A 16,810-nucleotide genomic window follows, 5' to 3' on the forward strand; every position below is an offset into this window, starting at 1 on the left:
TTATTTATAAATAATAAAGAGATTTAAAAATCTTCGTAGGGTTTTATAATTTCCCTTTTTAATAGCCTCGTTTAGTAAAAAGTAGTTTATTAAAATATAATAACTACGTTAACTATAAAAGCCGAATTACTAAGCTTAGAATATATAACTAAAAAAATACTCGCTCTTAAACGCTTTTTTAAAAATATCTCGCTCGAGCTTAGTAACGTATAAAAAGTATATTATAATAATTATTAAATAATTAAACTCGTAATAAAAAAAGAAGAACGTATCTTAACTTACCTATACTACGTTAATATTTAAAATATATAACTACGATAAGAATATTTAAAAAGCTTATTTTAAATAGTTTATATATTAATAAATAAAATACTAACCAACGGTTTTATAAAAAACCTTTTTAAAATAAAGTTTAAGTACTTTATATTACTCCTAAATATAAGAAATATATAAAAAATAATTATACTAAACGAGGGGACGTTTAAAAAGTAATAAAACGGCCTAAGGGGCCCGGTTTTTAATTAAAAAACGTAGCCTATAACTAAAGAATATAAAGTCGCTCTAATAACCCCGTTAAATTACTTAAAAAGAGGCTATTTACTTAAGAGGATAAGCGCGTATTTATTTAAAAAGGACTTAAACGCAGGCTATATACTTAGAGGGATATATAAACTAATAAAAATATTAATTTTAATTTAAATACTATTTATTTTTATAAATAAAGTAGTTAATACCGTTACGTCCTTAATAAGTTCTTTTAATAATATTTTTAATATAAAAAGAGTATTTATAAACGCCTTTTTTATTAAGGCCTTGTTTATATAAACCCCCTTACCCTTACCCTTATTTAAAAAACTATTATACTTAAGGGCCTTACGTAACGCCGCTATTATATAAGTTAAGGACTATATATTAAATTATAAATAATAAATAGAACGAGGATAGCTTAAAATATATTTTATAGAGTATAAGTAGTTCTATATTAATAACTACGGCTATTACTAACTTTCTTATTACTTCCTATTTAAAGTATAAGAACTTTATATTTAAAAACTATATATACTTTTTAAAAATAGGGGTATAACCTAACTTTTTATAAGTTTAGTAACGTTAGTATTTATTATTAATATATAAACTTAAGAAGTATATACCGTCCGAACGGCTACTAAGGGTACTCTTAATATACTTAAAATATTTAAAACTAGACGGGGGTAGAGGTACTAGCTCGTATTAAACTTTAATATTAAAAATAGTACTAAAAAGGTCTGTTATTAAAAATTAGTTTTATAAATAATAATAAATAAAAAAGTATTATATATATAGTTAACTTCTCTATACCCTCTAGGGAGAAGCGAGGGAGGGGGTTATAAACCTATTTTATTTTTCTAGTCTTTTTAAAAAAAGTCGTCGTTTTTTTTTTTTTTTTATTTAAAAAAAAATAAGAGAGGGGGTTATAAACCCTCTTTATTTACGCTATTTTTTTAAAAAACGAGGACTTTTTTTTAATATTTAAAAAAAAATAAGGGAGAGGGTTATAAACTCTCTTTATTTATACCGTCTTTTTAAAAAACGAGGACTTTTTTTTAATTTTTAAGAAAGAGCGAGGGAGGGGGCTATAAACCTTTTTTATTTTTATTACCCTTTTAAATAACTTATTTAGTTATAAAGCTACTACTTATTAAATAAAATAATTAAATTAATATTAAATAAATAAGGCCGTTTTATAACTAAAATATAAAATAAGGGAATATTACTTATTTATCTCGGGCTCGTAGAGGGGGCTAAGAGAGCTATTACTCTTTTTTAAAACTATAACCTCGTACTTATATTTTTTAACTTCCTATACTATAATAATACGAGCGTAGTTTTTAATTAATTATTTTAATAATATTTAAATAAAATAATATTATTAATTAAGATCTTTTTTTTAATAATATATATATATAAAAACGCGGGTATAGAAATAAAAAATAAGGGTATATATATATAATAATAATATAAATATAAGTTAAAAAGGGAAAAAAAGTTAATACTATAAGTAGTAGCGAGAAATTTATATATTTATTACCCTTAACCCGTAAATCGATTATTTAGTTAATAAGAGGCCGTCTTTTAGTTATACTTTTTATTAATAATATAACTTTAAAATTACTTATAATAACGAATACGGAGGTTAATTTATAGCCGATTTACCTCTTACTTATAACTCTATATATAAACCGATTTATTTTATAATTCTTTTTATAAATAAATTCTTATATATTAGTATTTAGTTTTCTATTTTTAGTAAACCTTTTTATAACGATATAGGTAGTTAAGTACGCTTTTTTTAAATATATATTTATTTAGGAAGGTATATTATAATAGCTTTAACTATTTATAACCTTATTATATATTACGTAACCTTAGTTATATAATTACCGAGGCTTATTTTGCTTATACCCTCTATATTAAAGCGAGCTTTATACCTATTTCCTATTTCTAATAAATAACCGTTCTCTTTATATACGTCGATACCCCTATAGTAACTCTATAATAAAAAGACTAAGGGCCTTATTAAGCTCTTTAACCGCTTTAAGGCTGAGCGCCACAAGCCCGAGACCGCGTAGAACATTATACTCATATCTTATACCACGAACAATCGCCGACTTAACGTACAATATAGTCAATTACCAGTATATGATATTCCGATTTAATCTTTCTAGCTTCTGATCATGTCCTGAATCATGCGCTGCCTTTCTTATACACTCAGTCACATTGCATAGAACCGTGCTCATAGTAAGTAAGGTCACAAGCTTAGACGCCGGGCGAGGTTCTGGTGCATCGAACCGTCAAGGGTTCCAAAATGTACCACTGACCACAACGAGATCAATCCCACCCTGCTTTGGGTCCCTTGGATTCTCGAGTATAACAACATCGAGGAGAGCAAAATTATCACTACATCTTCAGTGAAGGCCCGGAGAGCTTCTTTACTCCAGCAGACAGGTTCTCTCACGACTCGCCTGGATGTTTTACCTAGACTTTCACCTACCTAATCTATTCACTCGGCAAGGTGACTCCACTTACATTCTCAAGGTCGTAGACGCTCTCAATGAAGCTCGTCTGGAGACGACTTGTATGGAAGCCACTTCACTGGAACTTCGTAAGTACCGGTGGTATTGAGAACCAAGAATGGACGTTCTCACTGAGACCATCTCGAATACACCTCCCGGGCCCAGCTAGGAATTATTGGAGCTGATAGTCCCCCTGACATCGAGTCGGTGAGATAATGTGAATTTCCTTAACAAACTTCCATCTGACCTCTTATCAGGAGAATTGTTCCAACTTTGGCTTGCAGTGCCAGGTCATTGGACGTCTCTGGCGTTTGGGCCAGAAGGGGGAGGTGTCCTGGAAAATCCTCCAAACCCAGTCTACTTTTGACCCCTGGCTTAAGACCAAGAACATGAGGGCGTACGTGAGCACCGTCGAGGCGGAGGCTGCTATCGATGCTCGCATCACTACATCTAGTAGGTGAGATAATATGAATTTCCTTGACGAATTTCCATCTGACCTCTTACCAGGGCCCTACCATTAACAGAAATTCTCTGTCGTCAACACCAGCGAAAACGCTGTACTGAGACAAGATGGGCCATAGGCTTTTCAACGCCAACGCCAGCGCCGGTGCCGTGAGATGAGCCTCCATTTCCTTTCTTCCTTTGAGTTCCTTTTTATCAGCACCTCCATTCCCCTCACGTCTCATCACATCAGCTCCGGGAAGTAGGCCACACCACCCTAAAAACATCCGAGGCTAACAACAGATGGATAGAACGAAGAGAACGACAAGGCTTTCGGCGACAGGGAGCCTTCAGGTGACTCTTGCGCCCAAGGCGACTGCGAACTTTGCGAGCTGACTGACGACTCTATCACTACGATCGACTCTGATCTCTATATGACTTTGCACTCCGTCAACCAAAGCATTGGTCGTCGTGAAAAGGTGCGAATGGCCAAGGAAGCTATTGCAGAGAACCAGAGTCGTGTGCATTTTCTCAAGTACGAGACGGAATACCTCGAGAGAAACTAGTCGGAAATCGAGTGCAGAGAGTCCGACTGCAAGGCTATTCAAGAGTTTATCGAACACATGGAAAATCACTGAGGCATGTCACTGAGCTCCTACCTGGCTATCGACTAGGCAATCTTGCATGAGCAGCGTGACCGCGCTCTTCAACATTGGGTACCTTACAGATGGATAGAAGGAATTACTCGAATTGGTCATCATGAATGGCCAGTGATATGGCTTGGAAATAGGGAGAAGCGATATGCTGCATCACGCAGTTAGGGCCACCGGAAGATACCACAGGGGCCTAGTCACCTAGTGACCATAGCTGATTCAACACAGCACCAATGAATGTGATTTGTTCAACGACCAATAATTATGTCCTCCGCAATCTTCTCTGCCAAAGCGTACACAGCAGACTGAGGGTGTCCCGGCAGAGCAAATGGAAAAGCGCTCGCATCAGCGACTCTCAGCCCCTGGACACCAAACACACGCCCGCGGCTGTCTACCACCGCCTTGCCCGATGTGACGTCTTCCTCTTTTCCCATGGCAGCAGTGGACACAGGATGCCACACTTGCCCCACGTTAGCCCTCACATACTCCAGTATCTGTTCGTCGGTCTGCACCGAATCTCCTGGGAGCAGCTCAGGGCCAGTCTTGAATCCGGGAGTATTGGCGAATGGTGAGGCCCAAGCCGTACGTAGCCGCTTGACGGCCGTGACAGCTATTTCTACATCGGCGGAGTCGGATAACCAATTCAAGTTGATGACCGGCTTCGCGTCAATGGAAACTGACGATATAGTGACGTTACCGCGGGAGAAACCGAGAGGGAGGTAAGCAGCGAGAGTCCCGCTAGTTTGTCCTGGCCCAGTTGAGAAGGATCCTACGATGAAGGAAAGCTGAGGCCAGTCAGAAGGAACCGAAGCAAGCTTGTCGCGAGTTGTTTGCGTGAGATTGGCGAGAGTAGAGTTGGGAAGCCGCTCGTGCGCCAAAAAGCCTGCAGCGGAACTGTAGGGACCGGTGCCAAATTTGAGATACTCTTCGACGAAGCCTGGGTTGAGGGCTGGATCATTAGTGAGAGATTGTGCAGAAGGCATGCTAACGGGGTACGCGACGAAGATCTGGATTGGGTCTTGCAGGTTCTGTCCCACGCCGGGGATGTCGGCGATGACCGGGATTGAGAGAGCTTCCAGTCTTTCGCGAGGACCAATCCCAGAGACTTGGAGAAGTTGCGGAGAGTGAAACGTGCCAGCGGTGAGGATGACTTCTTCATTAGCAGACAGGGTGTACTCGACCCCTTGGGAGTTGACGCTCACACCCACAGCCTTGGTGCCATCGAACAGGATCTTTGTTGCCAGAGTGTGAGTGTACACAGTGATTTCAGTGTCCTTGATAGCCTGTCGTAGAAAGCTGCTCTCGCTCGTAGATCGCTGCGTCTTTTCCGGCTCGATCGTCGAAGGCACCCACGCGCCGTATCCCGCAAGCGTGCCACTGCTGGATCCCTTGGGGCTGATACTCAGTCCGAGGCTCAGAACCACTTGAGCAAGCCACGTAAGCGTCGGGTCGACCCAGTTATTCCAAGAAACCTGCAACGGACCTCCCTGCTTATCGTAGTCGCTAGGATCGAACCTCACAGTCGCATTCGTGTTCTGCCTCTTCTCCTCGTTCGGCGGCGTGAGGTCGACAGAGCGCTTGAAAAACCTGAGCATGTTCTCCCAGCGAAACGTCTCATCGCCAACTGTCTCGGCCCAGAGGTCATAGGATCCCTTTGTTCCGCGGATATACGACATGGTGTTGATCGCAGAAGACCCTCCAAGCGTTTTTCCCTGCGCATAGTGCACCCGTCGGCCTCCGGCGCCTGCGATCGGTTCCGAAACCAGGGACCAGTCCATCAGGGGCTGCGGTGTGAACTCTGGCGATGGATCGATGAAGGCAATGCCGGTCAGCGAGAGGAGGGGCACGACGCTGTTGTTGCCATTTTCGACCTCGTAGAAACCGCCGGCCTCGACCACAGCGACGGAGGCCGATGTTGCGGCGAGGCGCGACGCGATAGTTAGGCCGGCGGTGCCGCCGCCGATGACGATGTAATCGTAGCTTGTATTGCGGCCGGGGTACCCAAAGGCCGAGGAAAAGAGGCGGTCTTGCGCCGCCGCGAGGCTCACAAGCGACAAGATGAAAGTCCGCAGCATTATGTTGTGAAGGGTGGGTTTGTCGCTTGATACTTCAATCGATGAGCGCGTTTTGCTCGAAGAATTTTTGAAGGAGTGAGCCGAGCTGAACTCCCTGGGGAAGTCCATGATGAAGGTCAATGACTTGAGTCTATACTTATGTATACCCTCCGAATCGCATCATCGTACGTGGGAATCCATCATGGATTGAGTCGTCGGAACGCGGGTCATATGCGCCACTACTGTGCAATCAGGCTAGCATGCTTAAAGACCCCTGAAGATGGGCTATACGGGCGTCGTGAGGTTGGTTCAGAAGTGCTGTAAGGTCGGCTCGGATTCTGTTGTTGGATTTAGCCAGCTGTCAGATTCGATAGTCTTTGGTCCCCTAGCAAGACGTCAGCACAGCGTAGGATTTCCTCCCGGGCATGGTGACAGATTGGGGGATGAATACTGGAGGGATTTAAGGGGAAAACGGGCCGTCGCTTAGTGGATGGGATACGTTACATTGTGCGCTGACAGATCCCACACCATGCTGTTTCTTGACTACTGCTCACTAGGTATGGTGCCGGTATGTCAAGCTACAGAATATGGTCTGACAAGCCAAGGCCACGAGTTGATGGTTGTGTATCTATGGTAAGTTGAGGGAAGCCATTTCCGTCGTTGAAAAACTAAAGGGATTCTCGAATCCGCAGGAAGGCAGTAAGGGGTTGGATTGAAAGACAGAAACAAGAACATAAAATAGGAAGATTATTCTCACAAAGCAAGAACCAAAAGCTGATTGCTGCCGACCACAATGGACGTGACTGACCTTGTACAACCTTACCTTTTCAGCCAATCGTTCATTGAGCTACTTTTGTAGGTTGGCCATTCCTTGGCCTAAGGCTTTTTTGCCCAGTGGGAGGCACAGCAACTACTTACTAAGTAAAGTGCTTTAGATAAGCTGCATCTCACCTGCACCTCGTAATCTCACCATGCCAGGCTTCCTTATCATGTTCAGTCAAACTGTATTCAACCATATCGATATCATCACTTTCAGAACGCGAACCTCTTCCGTGGCGGACGGAAGCGGACCTTAGACCTCCTCAAAGTCAAATCGGCCGTGATAAGGCTGTAGCTGGGTCCATGGAGCCACTCGTCAGTGGTATTATTCCGGAACTCCGAGGTACCCGGAATGACCGGCTGGAGCGAGACGGGGAGCACGATAGCCTGGCGGCGCGAGGAAATTCGAACCGTCGAGATCATGACCATATTCCGATGGCACCGAGAGAGCATATGCAGCCGGAGAGGATGAGCACCCCTGTATACTTGGTGCTTTTCTCACTAACAGTAATATGCCTCGCCATGGCAAAAGTCGCCTTGGGTGCTTTTCTTCCCCCAATCGACTGGTGGATCCCATTCCCATCTCTAGGGTCTGTCTTGGGCGGTAGGGGATCCAAGTCGTCTGTAGCCCAGTCGTCGTCATCTTCAGAGTCCTGGTTCAGAGGAGCCACCGAGACCGCTGCCATTATCTTCAAAACCATCATAGTGATCCTTGGTGGCAAGTACATAATCACCAACGGATCTCAATGTCTCGTCGACTTTTTCCCGGTAGAATCTGGTCCGCGATCTCTCTTGGAAAACGGCACTCTCCGACAAACCCTTACGCTTATGAGCTATTTCATCCTCCCCACCGCAACGTCGGCTACGGTCTCCTCAGTTGTCCCAAACGGCTTCTGCAATCCAAAGGCCAACATTCTACGCTGGTGGCCGCCTCGAACACGAGGTGACATCAGAGCAATATTGGAGGGATGGAGCGGCCTCGCAGGTCTTCACTTGAAAACGGGCGGCAGCATGACGCAGATGTCCAAGTGGAGATGGAATTTTGGGAGAGCTTTCATGTGGTTGTTAGGGGTCGGCACATGGACGACGGTTGAGATTTACTTCGGTCCATGCCGATATTATCTTCTGGCTTGGCGATTCTGGTTTTCGATAGTGTCGGTTTCTTTAGTTTCGTGGTTTCTTGGCAACGCTGAGAAGTTGATTGTGACGAAATGGTCTTCCGTGGGACTACTGCATGTGGAGTTAGCAGTGTATCTGGCAGTCTTCCACTTGATCAGGCACGCAGACTTGGATGGTTTCTGCTCAAAAGCGGATTGTTGGTAGAGTAAGAGGTCTCGAAGAGATATCATGACGCTTACAATGCGATCGAGATGATGAAATGAACGCGATAGACAGGAAACTAAAGAGTGCGTGCAAATGACCTATTTTAGGGAGCTAGATATGACTAAGTATTCAGAGTCCAACCTCCCCAGTATAGGAGCTCATTTATAGTAGCCTTGTTTTGATTTCTTATCCTATCTAACAAATCAACAATACAAAAAAACCTCCAAGCACTACACCTTGGAATATAAATGCGCTAACGAGCTGCCAAAACTCGGTAGAGATGCGACGTAAGAGGGCAGGGTATGATCTTAGAGTGCTGACATGACATGTCAGCCAGCCAAGTACCCAGACGAATCACAGTCGGCTCCAATTCGCAGACTTCATCATCGGTCAGCTGGTTTGCGAATAGCCTCATTCATCTCGAAGACCAGTCTGTGGCGATTTGCCATGGATTGTCATTATCGCCGTTGTCGTACGATAGTTTTTGTGATGATTAAGCAACAGCACGTCATATTTACTGCACCTTACTCGCGTGTAACTGTCCAAAGCATCGTAGTCGAGAAAAGGCGGGGTGAGGCGTGGAACGCGCGGGGTTGGCTCTCTTTATCGGCGTTAATATCCTTACAAATCACAGCTCACATACCTCGGCACAACTTTCTGCCCACAACTACGTCAATGCAGCTTTAATTGAAAGACTATTTCTTGAAGTCCGGTCTCCTAGTTATCAGACACTAATTACTGGCTTTTGGACCATCCTCAAGCTCACAATCCAAGACCACTCACCAGACTTCATCTAAGAAGCTCCTCCAACCCACCTCATTCACCATGACCCAAAACAAGACCCTCATTTTTAAGAAGATCCCCACCGGTCTCCCGGTAGCGGGGGAGCACCTCACCATCGAGGACCGCCCTATTGACCTTAACGATGCTCCCGAGGGCGGCCTGGTCATCGAGGTTCTCTATGCCTCCTTCGACCCCTACCAGCGTGGCCGCATGCGCGACGCCGGCAAAAAATCATACTCCCCCGCCTTCGAGCTCGACGGGCCCGTCACCAACAGCACAATCGGCAAGGTTCTCAAGAGCAACAGCTCCGAGTTTGCGGAGGGCGACCTCGTCTACTCCCACACTCCCATCGCTCAGTACGCCCGCGTCACACCTCAGATCCTGCAGCAAGGCCGCAAGGTGCAGAACCCCCACAACCTGGACCTCGGGCTCTTCCTTGGACCTCTCGGAATGCCGGGTTTGACCGCCTGGTCCGGTCTGCACAAGATTGGACAGCCGAAGAAGGGCGAGACTATCTTTGTCAGCTCGGCTGCGGGTGCTGTCGGCCAGCTCGTCGGTCAGATTGCCAAGCGGGAGGGACTTACCGTGATCGGTTCCGTCGGTTCAGATGAGAAGCTTGACTTCATCACCAAGGAGCTCGGCTTCGATGCCGGATTCAACTACAAGAAGGAGAAGCCCGCCGAGGCTCTTCCCAAGTTGGCCCCCAACGGAATAGACATTTACTTTGAGAACGTCGGCGGAGATCACCTCGAGGCTGCCCTCACCAGCATGAACACCGAAGGTCGCATTGCTGTCTGCGGCATGGTAAGTGAACAAGAGTTCGGTATTCGAGCTTGAATAGGACGCTAATGCGTGGACAGATCTCAAACTACAACACCCCTGCCGATCAACAAAAGGGCATCAACGGCTTGATGCAGCTCGTTACCAAGCAGATCACCCTCCAAGGTTTCCTCGTGGGTAACCCCAAATTTGGCCCCGCCCACTTCAAGGATCACCAGGAGAATTTGCAGAAGTGGCTGTCTGAGGGAAGCGTCAAGTCCAAGCTGGCGGTTACTGAGGGCATCGACAACGCTGCTGATGGTTTGATCGGCATGCTTACCGGAGAGAACTTCGGAAAGGCTATTCTCAAGCTTTAATGAACCATGTCGTAACGTTTAAATGAAAATGAGAAGTTATGACTGATAATATCTCTCGTGCAAAATTTGGTTCCATTGCTAGCTGAGTCGTTTCAAATAATGGCGGCTACGCAACTCAGGTTATGCCGCAGAAGGAGTTCTTACTCCACCCGCTCTTCTTTGCTTCACGAGTGCAAGTCTAGGCCGGCTCACTGCAAACTGTGGGATTGAAAGTCTCGTCCATCACGAGCGGAGATTCGATATCAGTCTGTTTTCGAAAGCTGAGATTGAGTACTGTTTTTGGCTCATACTTGACGTGAGACACGAAGTTGCTGGAGAGTCGAAATGAGTTCGGCTCCCCAAGACCGGGTTGTCTAGATACGACATTCATTGCCGCTCGAACAAGGTTTTTCCGTTTCTCGCAGATCACGCCGTGTATGTCTACCCTCGGAAACAAAACCGCCCAAGTACTTTGGCTCAAGGCTCGCCAAATTCGAGGTTCCGCAGCTGCTGACATGGAAGTGGAGAGACTCAAGAACCCCGTGGGTATCAAATAGTCCGACATCAACCGACTAGCGATTTAAGCTTAAAACTTGGCCAACGTCATTTCCGCAAGCGAACCCTTGCCCGCCGAGAAACACCAAGCGACGACCAAGACAACACCAAGACTAAAAAAGGGTCTTACTCTTCCCATAACCTTTCAGCTTGCTGCAATTAATTTTTGTCCAGGTCAAAGGAAGAAAAGTTTTGGGCCGCCCAGCCTCGGCTTACTCTATTGGGCAACCCGTGCGGGAGGATGTTGGCTCTTCGGGCTCGGCGATGATTTTCGCGATCCACTGCCGGAAGTCAGCTGGCTATCGACTGATATCATGAAGACATGTTCTCTAGTATTCGAGTCATTTCACCTATTGTACTTCAGAGATTGACCAGAGCTCGTCGTTGTCGAAGAGCTTAACTATCTTCACAGGCCTGTCTAGATCTGCATCTGCCTCTACGAAGGATGGCGAAAAAGGAGAAAAGGAAACGTCAAAATTCGCAATCATTGAAACGAAAGTAGCATTGTGAAAGAGATTTGGCCAGCCAACCGACGACATGGCATCGGGCCGTTTCCTGCAGTTGGCTAGAGAAATCAACCAACGGCGCTTAACCACCAACACCCAAGACATTCACCCGGGGAAAGATGTGGGTAGCGCTGTTCCAAGACGCAAAGTCTCCATATCGATGTCTCTTGTTCGTCTGTCAGCTTTCCCAACTCTCAATATGACCTCAGCCAAGTCACCCTTTACCAAATACCGTCTCATCGGTGGCCAACGATGTTGGTCAAGACGCTAAGCCGTGAGTCAGAAGTGAGCAAGTACAAAGCTGGACGCACATCCTGCAGCCACGCTTTCCCCAAGACCTTCAAGCTTCGATTGATCGTCCACCACTACATGCAATTTTCAACTTGTCGACTTGGGTCGGTATCGGAATAAACATGGCCGAGCACAGTACGGCTGTTGAGCCCAATATGACCGAGAAACAGGAAAAGCGCGAACAACCCAGCGACAGCGGCAGCCGAACGCCGTCATCGGTCGACAGCAGCCGTGGCGTCGACCAGAAATCAAAGTCGCCTGGAGGCTTGATGGGATTCTTCGCCAAGATGGGCGATCTGCCAGAGTGGGGGTTCCGCGGGAAACGTCTCGAGGGCAAGCTGCTCAACTGGAGTATTGGATTCATCGCGTCTTGCGGTTTCTTGATGTTTGGTTATGATCAGTACGTGTCTTTCGCTCCAAACTTTAGGAAACCAGGTTCTAATACTAGTATCCAGAGGTGTCCTTAGCTCGCTTCTGACTCTCGATGACTTTCAGAGGAGCATTACCTTGATGACGCCCCTGGACCAGTCAAACGCTCTTTGCTGGCTCGACTACCCCGAAAATACCCAGCGAGACTACAGCCAGTGCACCGGTGACCCAAACACGCAAGCTGCAGCCGTGGCCGTCTATCAGATTGGGTGCTTCCTGGGGGCTTTCCTGATCCTCTTCTACGGAGAGACCTGGGGTCGCAAGTCGTCCACGTTTTGGGGTAGTGCAATCATGATCTTTGGCACAATTCTGCAGGCTGGAGCGCATGAATACGGACTGTTTTCGGCTGGAAGAATCATCGGAGGGGTTGGAAATGGAATGGTCACATCAAGTAAGACCACTCGCAGTCCTTTTCTTTTGTCTACTAAGGTCATGACCTAACCAAAGTGCAGCTATCCCAACGTGGCAATCGGAATGCGCTCGACCTCATCAGCGCGGGTTCCTCATCACGCTCTCTGGCGCTCTCATTTCTGGTGGCATCATGATTGCATACTGGGTGGTAAGTTCTTTTGCCCCACGACTGTCTCATTTACGCGGACTAATGTTGCAATAGGACTACGGATTCTACTTCCTCGAAGGCACCGTCCGCTGGCGGTTCCCCGTAGCTTTCCAGTCATTCTTCACGATCATCGTCATGATTGGACTCCTCTACCTTCCAGACTCGCCCCGGTGGCTAGCCATGAAGGGCCGTATGGAAGAAGCTCGTGAAGTGACGTCTCGCCTTCTTGGTAAACCTATTGATGACGAGGAAGTCACCCTCGAAGTCAAAGCCATTCAGGACGCCCTCGAGGTTCAGAGCCAAGGTGGGGGTTTCAAGTACAAAGAGCTCCTAACAAACGGCCCTTCGCAAAACTTGAGGAGGACTCTGCTCGGCATTGCCGCACAATTCTTCCAGCAGATCTGCGGTAGGTCCAGTCGGGACAACTGCCCGTTATTAGACTTTTTGACTAACACGTTCCCACAGGTATCAATCTGATTACTTACTACGCTGGCTTTTTGTTCGAGAATTCTCTTGGCTTTGGTCCCGAACTTTCTCGACTTCTCGCCGCTCTCAACGGCACCGAGTATTTCCTAGCTTCACTGGTTGCTTTACCACTAATTGAGAGAACCGGTCGACGCAAGCTGATGCTTTTCGGCGCATTCGGCATGATGGCATCAATGGCGATCCTGGCCGGCACTGTCTCAACGGGCACAGTTGCAGATAACGGAGCCCCCAATCTCGAGACTCGCTATGGTGTCACCGCAACAGTCTTCCTCTTCGTCTTTAACTCATTTTTCGCTATCGGTAAGCCCCTCCCACCACTGCCAAGACCTCTTTCTGATCAGACTCTAATGTTCAATCAGGCTGGCTTGGAATGACTTGGCTCTACCCTGCCGAGATCACGAACCTACGAATCCGCATCCAAGCCAACGCCCTATCTACCTGCTCCAATTGGCTTTCCAATTTCCTGATTGTCATGATCACGCCCCCTGCTTTTGCAAACTTGGGCTATCAGACATATGTGATGTTTGCGGTCTTCAACGCCGCCATCATTCCCTGCGTGTACCTCTTCTTCCCTGAACCCAAGGGGCGCAGCTTGGAGGAGCTTGATGTTATCTTCGCCAGCGCGCACGCCGACAAAGTCAACCCCGTCAAACGCGCCAGAGAGATGCGTCACGTTGAGGGGAGAGAGCTTGAGAACGAGCTGGAAAAATATTTTGGCTCAAGTGAAATGGTAGAGGATGCTCGTCCTATGATGCACTAAGATTAGCGAGAGTCATTGTACATAGGCTCTTGAGAGTACTATGTTTCACTTCCATTATTCACACCTGAGATACCGACTTTGCTAATAATGTTCAATCAGCCATTCCCATATGACGTAGCGAAGAATTTGACATGTTCAATGACAAATGAAACGACTTCGCCTTGAGCTTCTAGTCTTCCTTGAGAGATCCGCAGCTTAGGTAAAACCTTGCTTCCATGAAGCGAGCGCATGGGGGTGCTGTTCTTTTGCCCATTCCTAAGTATCAATGTAGTCCAATAATAGTCTCGATATTCCAGACTTTGACGCCTTCGAAGCCTTGACGAGACAATAGCCTTGTCTCTGAAACAACTCGCAACAAGGCTATCGTCTTTAAGAACCGTGAACAGCCCTCGGGTTTACTGCCCTGTTTTCTTTGCCAATTCATTTGCACCTTGACAAAGGTTATTGTTTTGTTTCCATTGAATCCGATGTAAGCATTGTCTTAGCGTTTCTTTCGTAGAGAACGAAGGATTATCGGTCGCCAACAAAGACTGGATGCGAAGGTGTGTGTCATTGTTTCCAATGTCTAGCAACGCAATAGACTTGTTCAGTCTCTGTCATATCGTGCTACTTGTATCATATAACTAGGCTCAACGTCGTTGATCTAAGATATTCGGAGTTGTGAGTTGTCAATACATCCTCCAGCATCCTCATCTCACTTGTTCGATATCAATAGTACGACTCAAAATGTCTTACACTGACGACTACACGGACAGTTCTGACACAGAAGGTTCTGTGTCAACAGTTCACTCGATACAGCATGCTTCTGGCGGCCAAGTCCGTCCTGCAACCCAAAACAACCCCAGTTCACTTCTGACTACGATACTAGGATTCCCTCGAAATAATCCGAAACAGTTCATCTTCTTCATTCTCACCATATTGCTATCTTGGAAGCTAGAGATTTACAGCAAATTAGCAACGCCGTTTTATGACTACACTGCAGGGGACTGGGCCACGATTTTCCAGTACACCTTCGTCCTTCGCTACACTCGCCTATTCTGCAACATCTGGGGAAGCTGGCGATACGAGCCATCCCCCGTTCAGGCCTGGCCAAAATGGACCAATAGAGACGTCACAGTGGTTCTCCCCACGATTGATCCAGGTAACGTAAAGTTTGTAAAATGCATCATCTCCGTACTCGAGAACAGACCAGCGGCCATTCTCATCGTCACTGTCGGCGCCAAGATGCGCCGTCGCTGCGAGAAAGTCGCCAGGCGCTACAAGAAACAATACCCTTCCACGAGAATCGGTGTGAGTGCCATCCTCCACCCCTCGAAGCGACGTCAGGTGGCTCACGCCGTACCGCACGTCGATACCGAAATCACGATCCTCGCCGACGACCACGTTTACTGGCCCAGCACTGAGTTCATACCCTCGGTCCTTGCCCCCTTTGAGGACAATAACATGGGCGTGGTGGCGACATACAAGCGCGTGCTTCGCACGACACCTGGTAAGTGGTCCGTCATCTCTATTGTCAACCTCATCGGATGTTTCTACCTCCTTCGCCATAACTGGGAGCTACGCGCCTCCAATGCCATCGACGGAGGCGTCTTTGTCGTCTCTGGCCGCACCGCCGCCTACCGAACTAAGCTTCTCAAGTCAATGGGTTTCATGGACAGATTCTGCAGGGAGCGTTTTTTCTTTGGCCTTTTCGGCGGTAAAGGTCTTGGCCCCGACGACGATAACTTTCTCACCCGCGAAGCATACCGACATGGCTGGAAAGTCAAGTTCCAGCAGACCGAAGATAGCGTGGTCGAGACGTCGCTGGGCGACGAGAATGCCGTCAAGTTCCGGGGCCAGCTAGTTCGCTGGGCTAGGACGACGTTCCGAAGCAATCCGTGCATGTTGAGGCGTGTCAGCGACGTTTACACCTGGAGAATGCCATACACCTACGTGGCGGTATACGCAGCGGCGCTCTTCAACTTTGCTTTGTTCTGGGATGCGACTCTCTTCGTGTCTCTGTATCTTTCATGGCATACCAGGGGTGTTTTCACGAGCGAGATGGGTCTGCTTGCGCTTTGGGTCCTGTGGACCAAGACTATCAAGCTCTGGCCACACATCCTTCGCCACCCTTCCGATATCCCCTTGATACCATGCCAGATTCTCTTTGCTTACGCTCACTCTCTAATCAAAGTTTGGGCGCTCTTTACGTTTTGGGATTGTGCCTGGCTGGGCAGGAACTTGGACGCTGTCGACGCGGAGTCCAAGGAGTTGAGAAAGGAACTGGATAAGCACTTTACCTTTGCATAAGGTAACTGCTAGAGTCTTCGCGCTGGGCAAGAATATTCAGTGATTTTTTGGGGCGTTTTGGTTAACTTACTTCTTCTATTGTTGGGTTCTTTGCTCAAGTAAGTAAGTCAGGTGAGGTTAGGGGAGTTTGGATTTCATTCTGGGATACCCAGTTGCAATATTTACGTATTATTCAATCGAATTAAGTTGATTTCATTGATTGACCAGTATGCCGATTTTCAGTGACGTGTTCAGTACTGTAATTCCTCTTGTAATCCACCCTGTTCAGCAGCGCAAGGATACTTACACACAACAAACCCAGGCTTCGCAAATACCCGACTAGGCATGCAAATTGAGTCATCGAATTTACGCATCTAGCGCTTTATTGCTTCCGTTGAATCTAGATTTCATTACTTGACACGTGTCTTGAACTAAGAGTTGCTTGGAAAGAGTTTTTACACGATGAAAGTACTTTTTTTGAAGCTGCAAGACAGAAACAACACTCTACGTTGCAAAAGGCCACGCCGGATCGAGCTAACCAAGCTGATAGATCCTCTCCTTATCTGTGGACGGAGTTCACTATTGTATTGATACTGTATTCTCCAACCTGTGACTCACAAAGAATCCAAAGAATCCATCTGCGTCGATAACAAGGTACCTCTAGCGCTGAACACATACGCCCGTGGCTAGTAAAACCCCATACTTGCGCAGGTCG

General features: G+C 46.5%; 7 protein-coding genes across 7 annotated transcripts; 5 read left to right on the plus strand and 2 right to left on the minus strand.

Moving 5' to 3' along the window:
• Window positions 1-3,091: 3,091 nt before the first annotated feature.
• On the plus strand, window positions 3,092-4,060 carry CCOS01_13192 (uncharacterized protein; the record flags this gene model as incomplete). Its single annotated transcript, XM_060461338.1, has 4 exons — window positions 3,092-3,142; window positions 3,311-3,510; window positions 3,635-3,665; window positions 3,806-4,060. 4 exons carry the CDS (start codon window positions 3,092-3,094, stop codon window positions 4,058-4,060), a joined length of 537 nt encoding a protein of 178 aa, XP_060307766.1.
• A 335-nt stretch (window positions 4,061-4,395) lies between these two features.
• Window positions 4,396-6,222, minus strand: CCOS01_13193 (choline dehydrogenase; the record flags this gene model as incomplete). Its single annotated transcript, XM_060461339.1, has 1 exon — window positions 4,396-6,222. The coding sequence occupies one exon, from the start codon at window positions 6,220-6,222 to the stop codon at window positions 4,396-4,398; it is 1,827 nt and encodes a 608-aa protein (XP_060307767.1).
• Window positions 6,223-7,233: 1,011 nt separating this feature from the next.
• On the minus strand, window positions 7,234-7,724 carry CCOS01_13194 (uncharacterized protein; the record flags this gene model as incomplete). Its single annotated transcript, XM_060461340.1, has 2 exons — window positions 7,234-7,407; window positions 7,527-7,724. 2 exons carry the CDS (start codon window positions 7,722-7,724, stop codon window positions 7,234-7,236), a joined length of 372 nt encoding a protein of 123 aa, XP_060307768.1.
• On the plus strand, window positions 7,324-8,213 carry CCOS01_13195 (uncharacterized protein; the record flags this gene model as incomplete). The annotated part of the gene is made up of 2 exons (XM_060461341.1): window positions 7,324-8,099; window positions 8,150-8,213. The coding sequence occupies 2 exons, from the start codon at window positions 7,324-7,326 to the stop codon at window positions 8,211-8,213; spliced, it is 840 nt and encodes a 279-aa protein (XP_060307769.1).
• Window positions 8,214-9,168: 955 nt separating this feature from the next.
• Window positions 9,169-10,262, plus strand: CCOS01_13196 (zinc-binding dehydrogenase; the record flags this gene model as incomplete). Its single annotated transcript, XM_060461342.1, has 2 exons — window positions 9,169-9,930; window positions 9,987-10,262. The coding sequence occupies 2 exons, from the start codon at window positions 9,169-9,171 to the stop codon at window positions 10,260-10,262; spliced, it is 1,038 nt and encodes a 345-aa protein (XP_060307770.1).
• Window positions 10,263-11,715: 1,453 nt separating this feature from the next.
• Window positions 11,716-13,827, plus strand: CCOS01_13197 (uncharacterized protein; the record flags this gene model as incomplete). The annotated part of the gene is made up of 6 exons (XM_060461343.1): window positions 11,716-11,993; window positions 12,049-12,413; window positions 12,475-12,581; window positions 12,636-12,987; window positions 13,047-13,367; window positions 13,427-13,827. The coding sequence occupies 6 exons, from the start codon at window positions 11,716-11,718 to the stop codon at window positions 13,825-13,827; spliced, it is 1,824 nt and encodes a 607-aa protein (XP_060307771.1).
• A 726-nt stretch (window positions 13,828-14,553) lies between these two features.
• CCOS01_13198 (glycosyltransferase family 2) lies at window positions 14,554-16,116 on the plus strand (the record flags this gene model as incomplete). The annotated part of the gene is made up of 1 exon (XM_060461344.1): window positions 14,554-16,116. One exon carries the CDS (start codon window positions 14,554-14,556, stop codon window positions 16,114-16,116), a length of 1,563 nt encoding a protein of 520 aa, XP_060307772.1.
• Window positions 16,117-16,810: the final 694 nt, after the last annotated feature.

The sequence above is a fragment of the Colletotrichum costaricense genome (genome assembly GCF_030867565.1).
Source record: "Colletotrichum costaricense strain IMI 309622 chromosome Unknown Scaffold_17.1, whole genome shotgun sequence".
Lineage (NCBI taxonomy): Eukaryota > Fungi > Ascomycota > Sordariomycetes > Glomerellales > Glomerellaceae > Colletotrichum > Colletotrichum costaricense.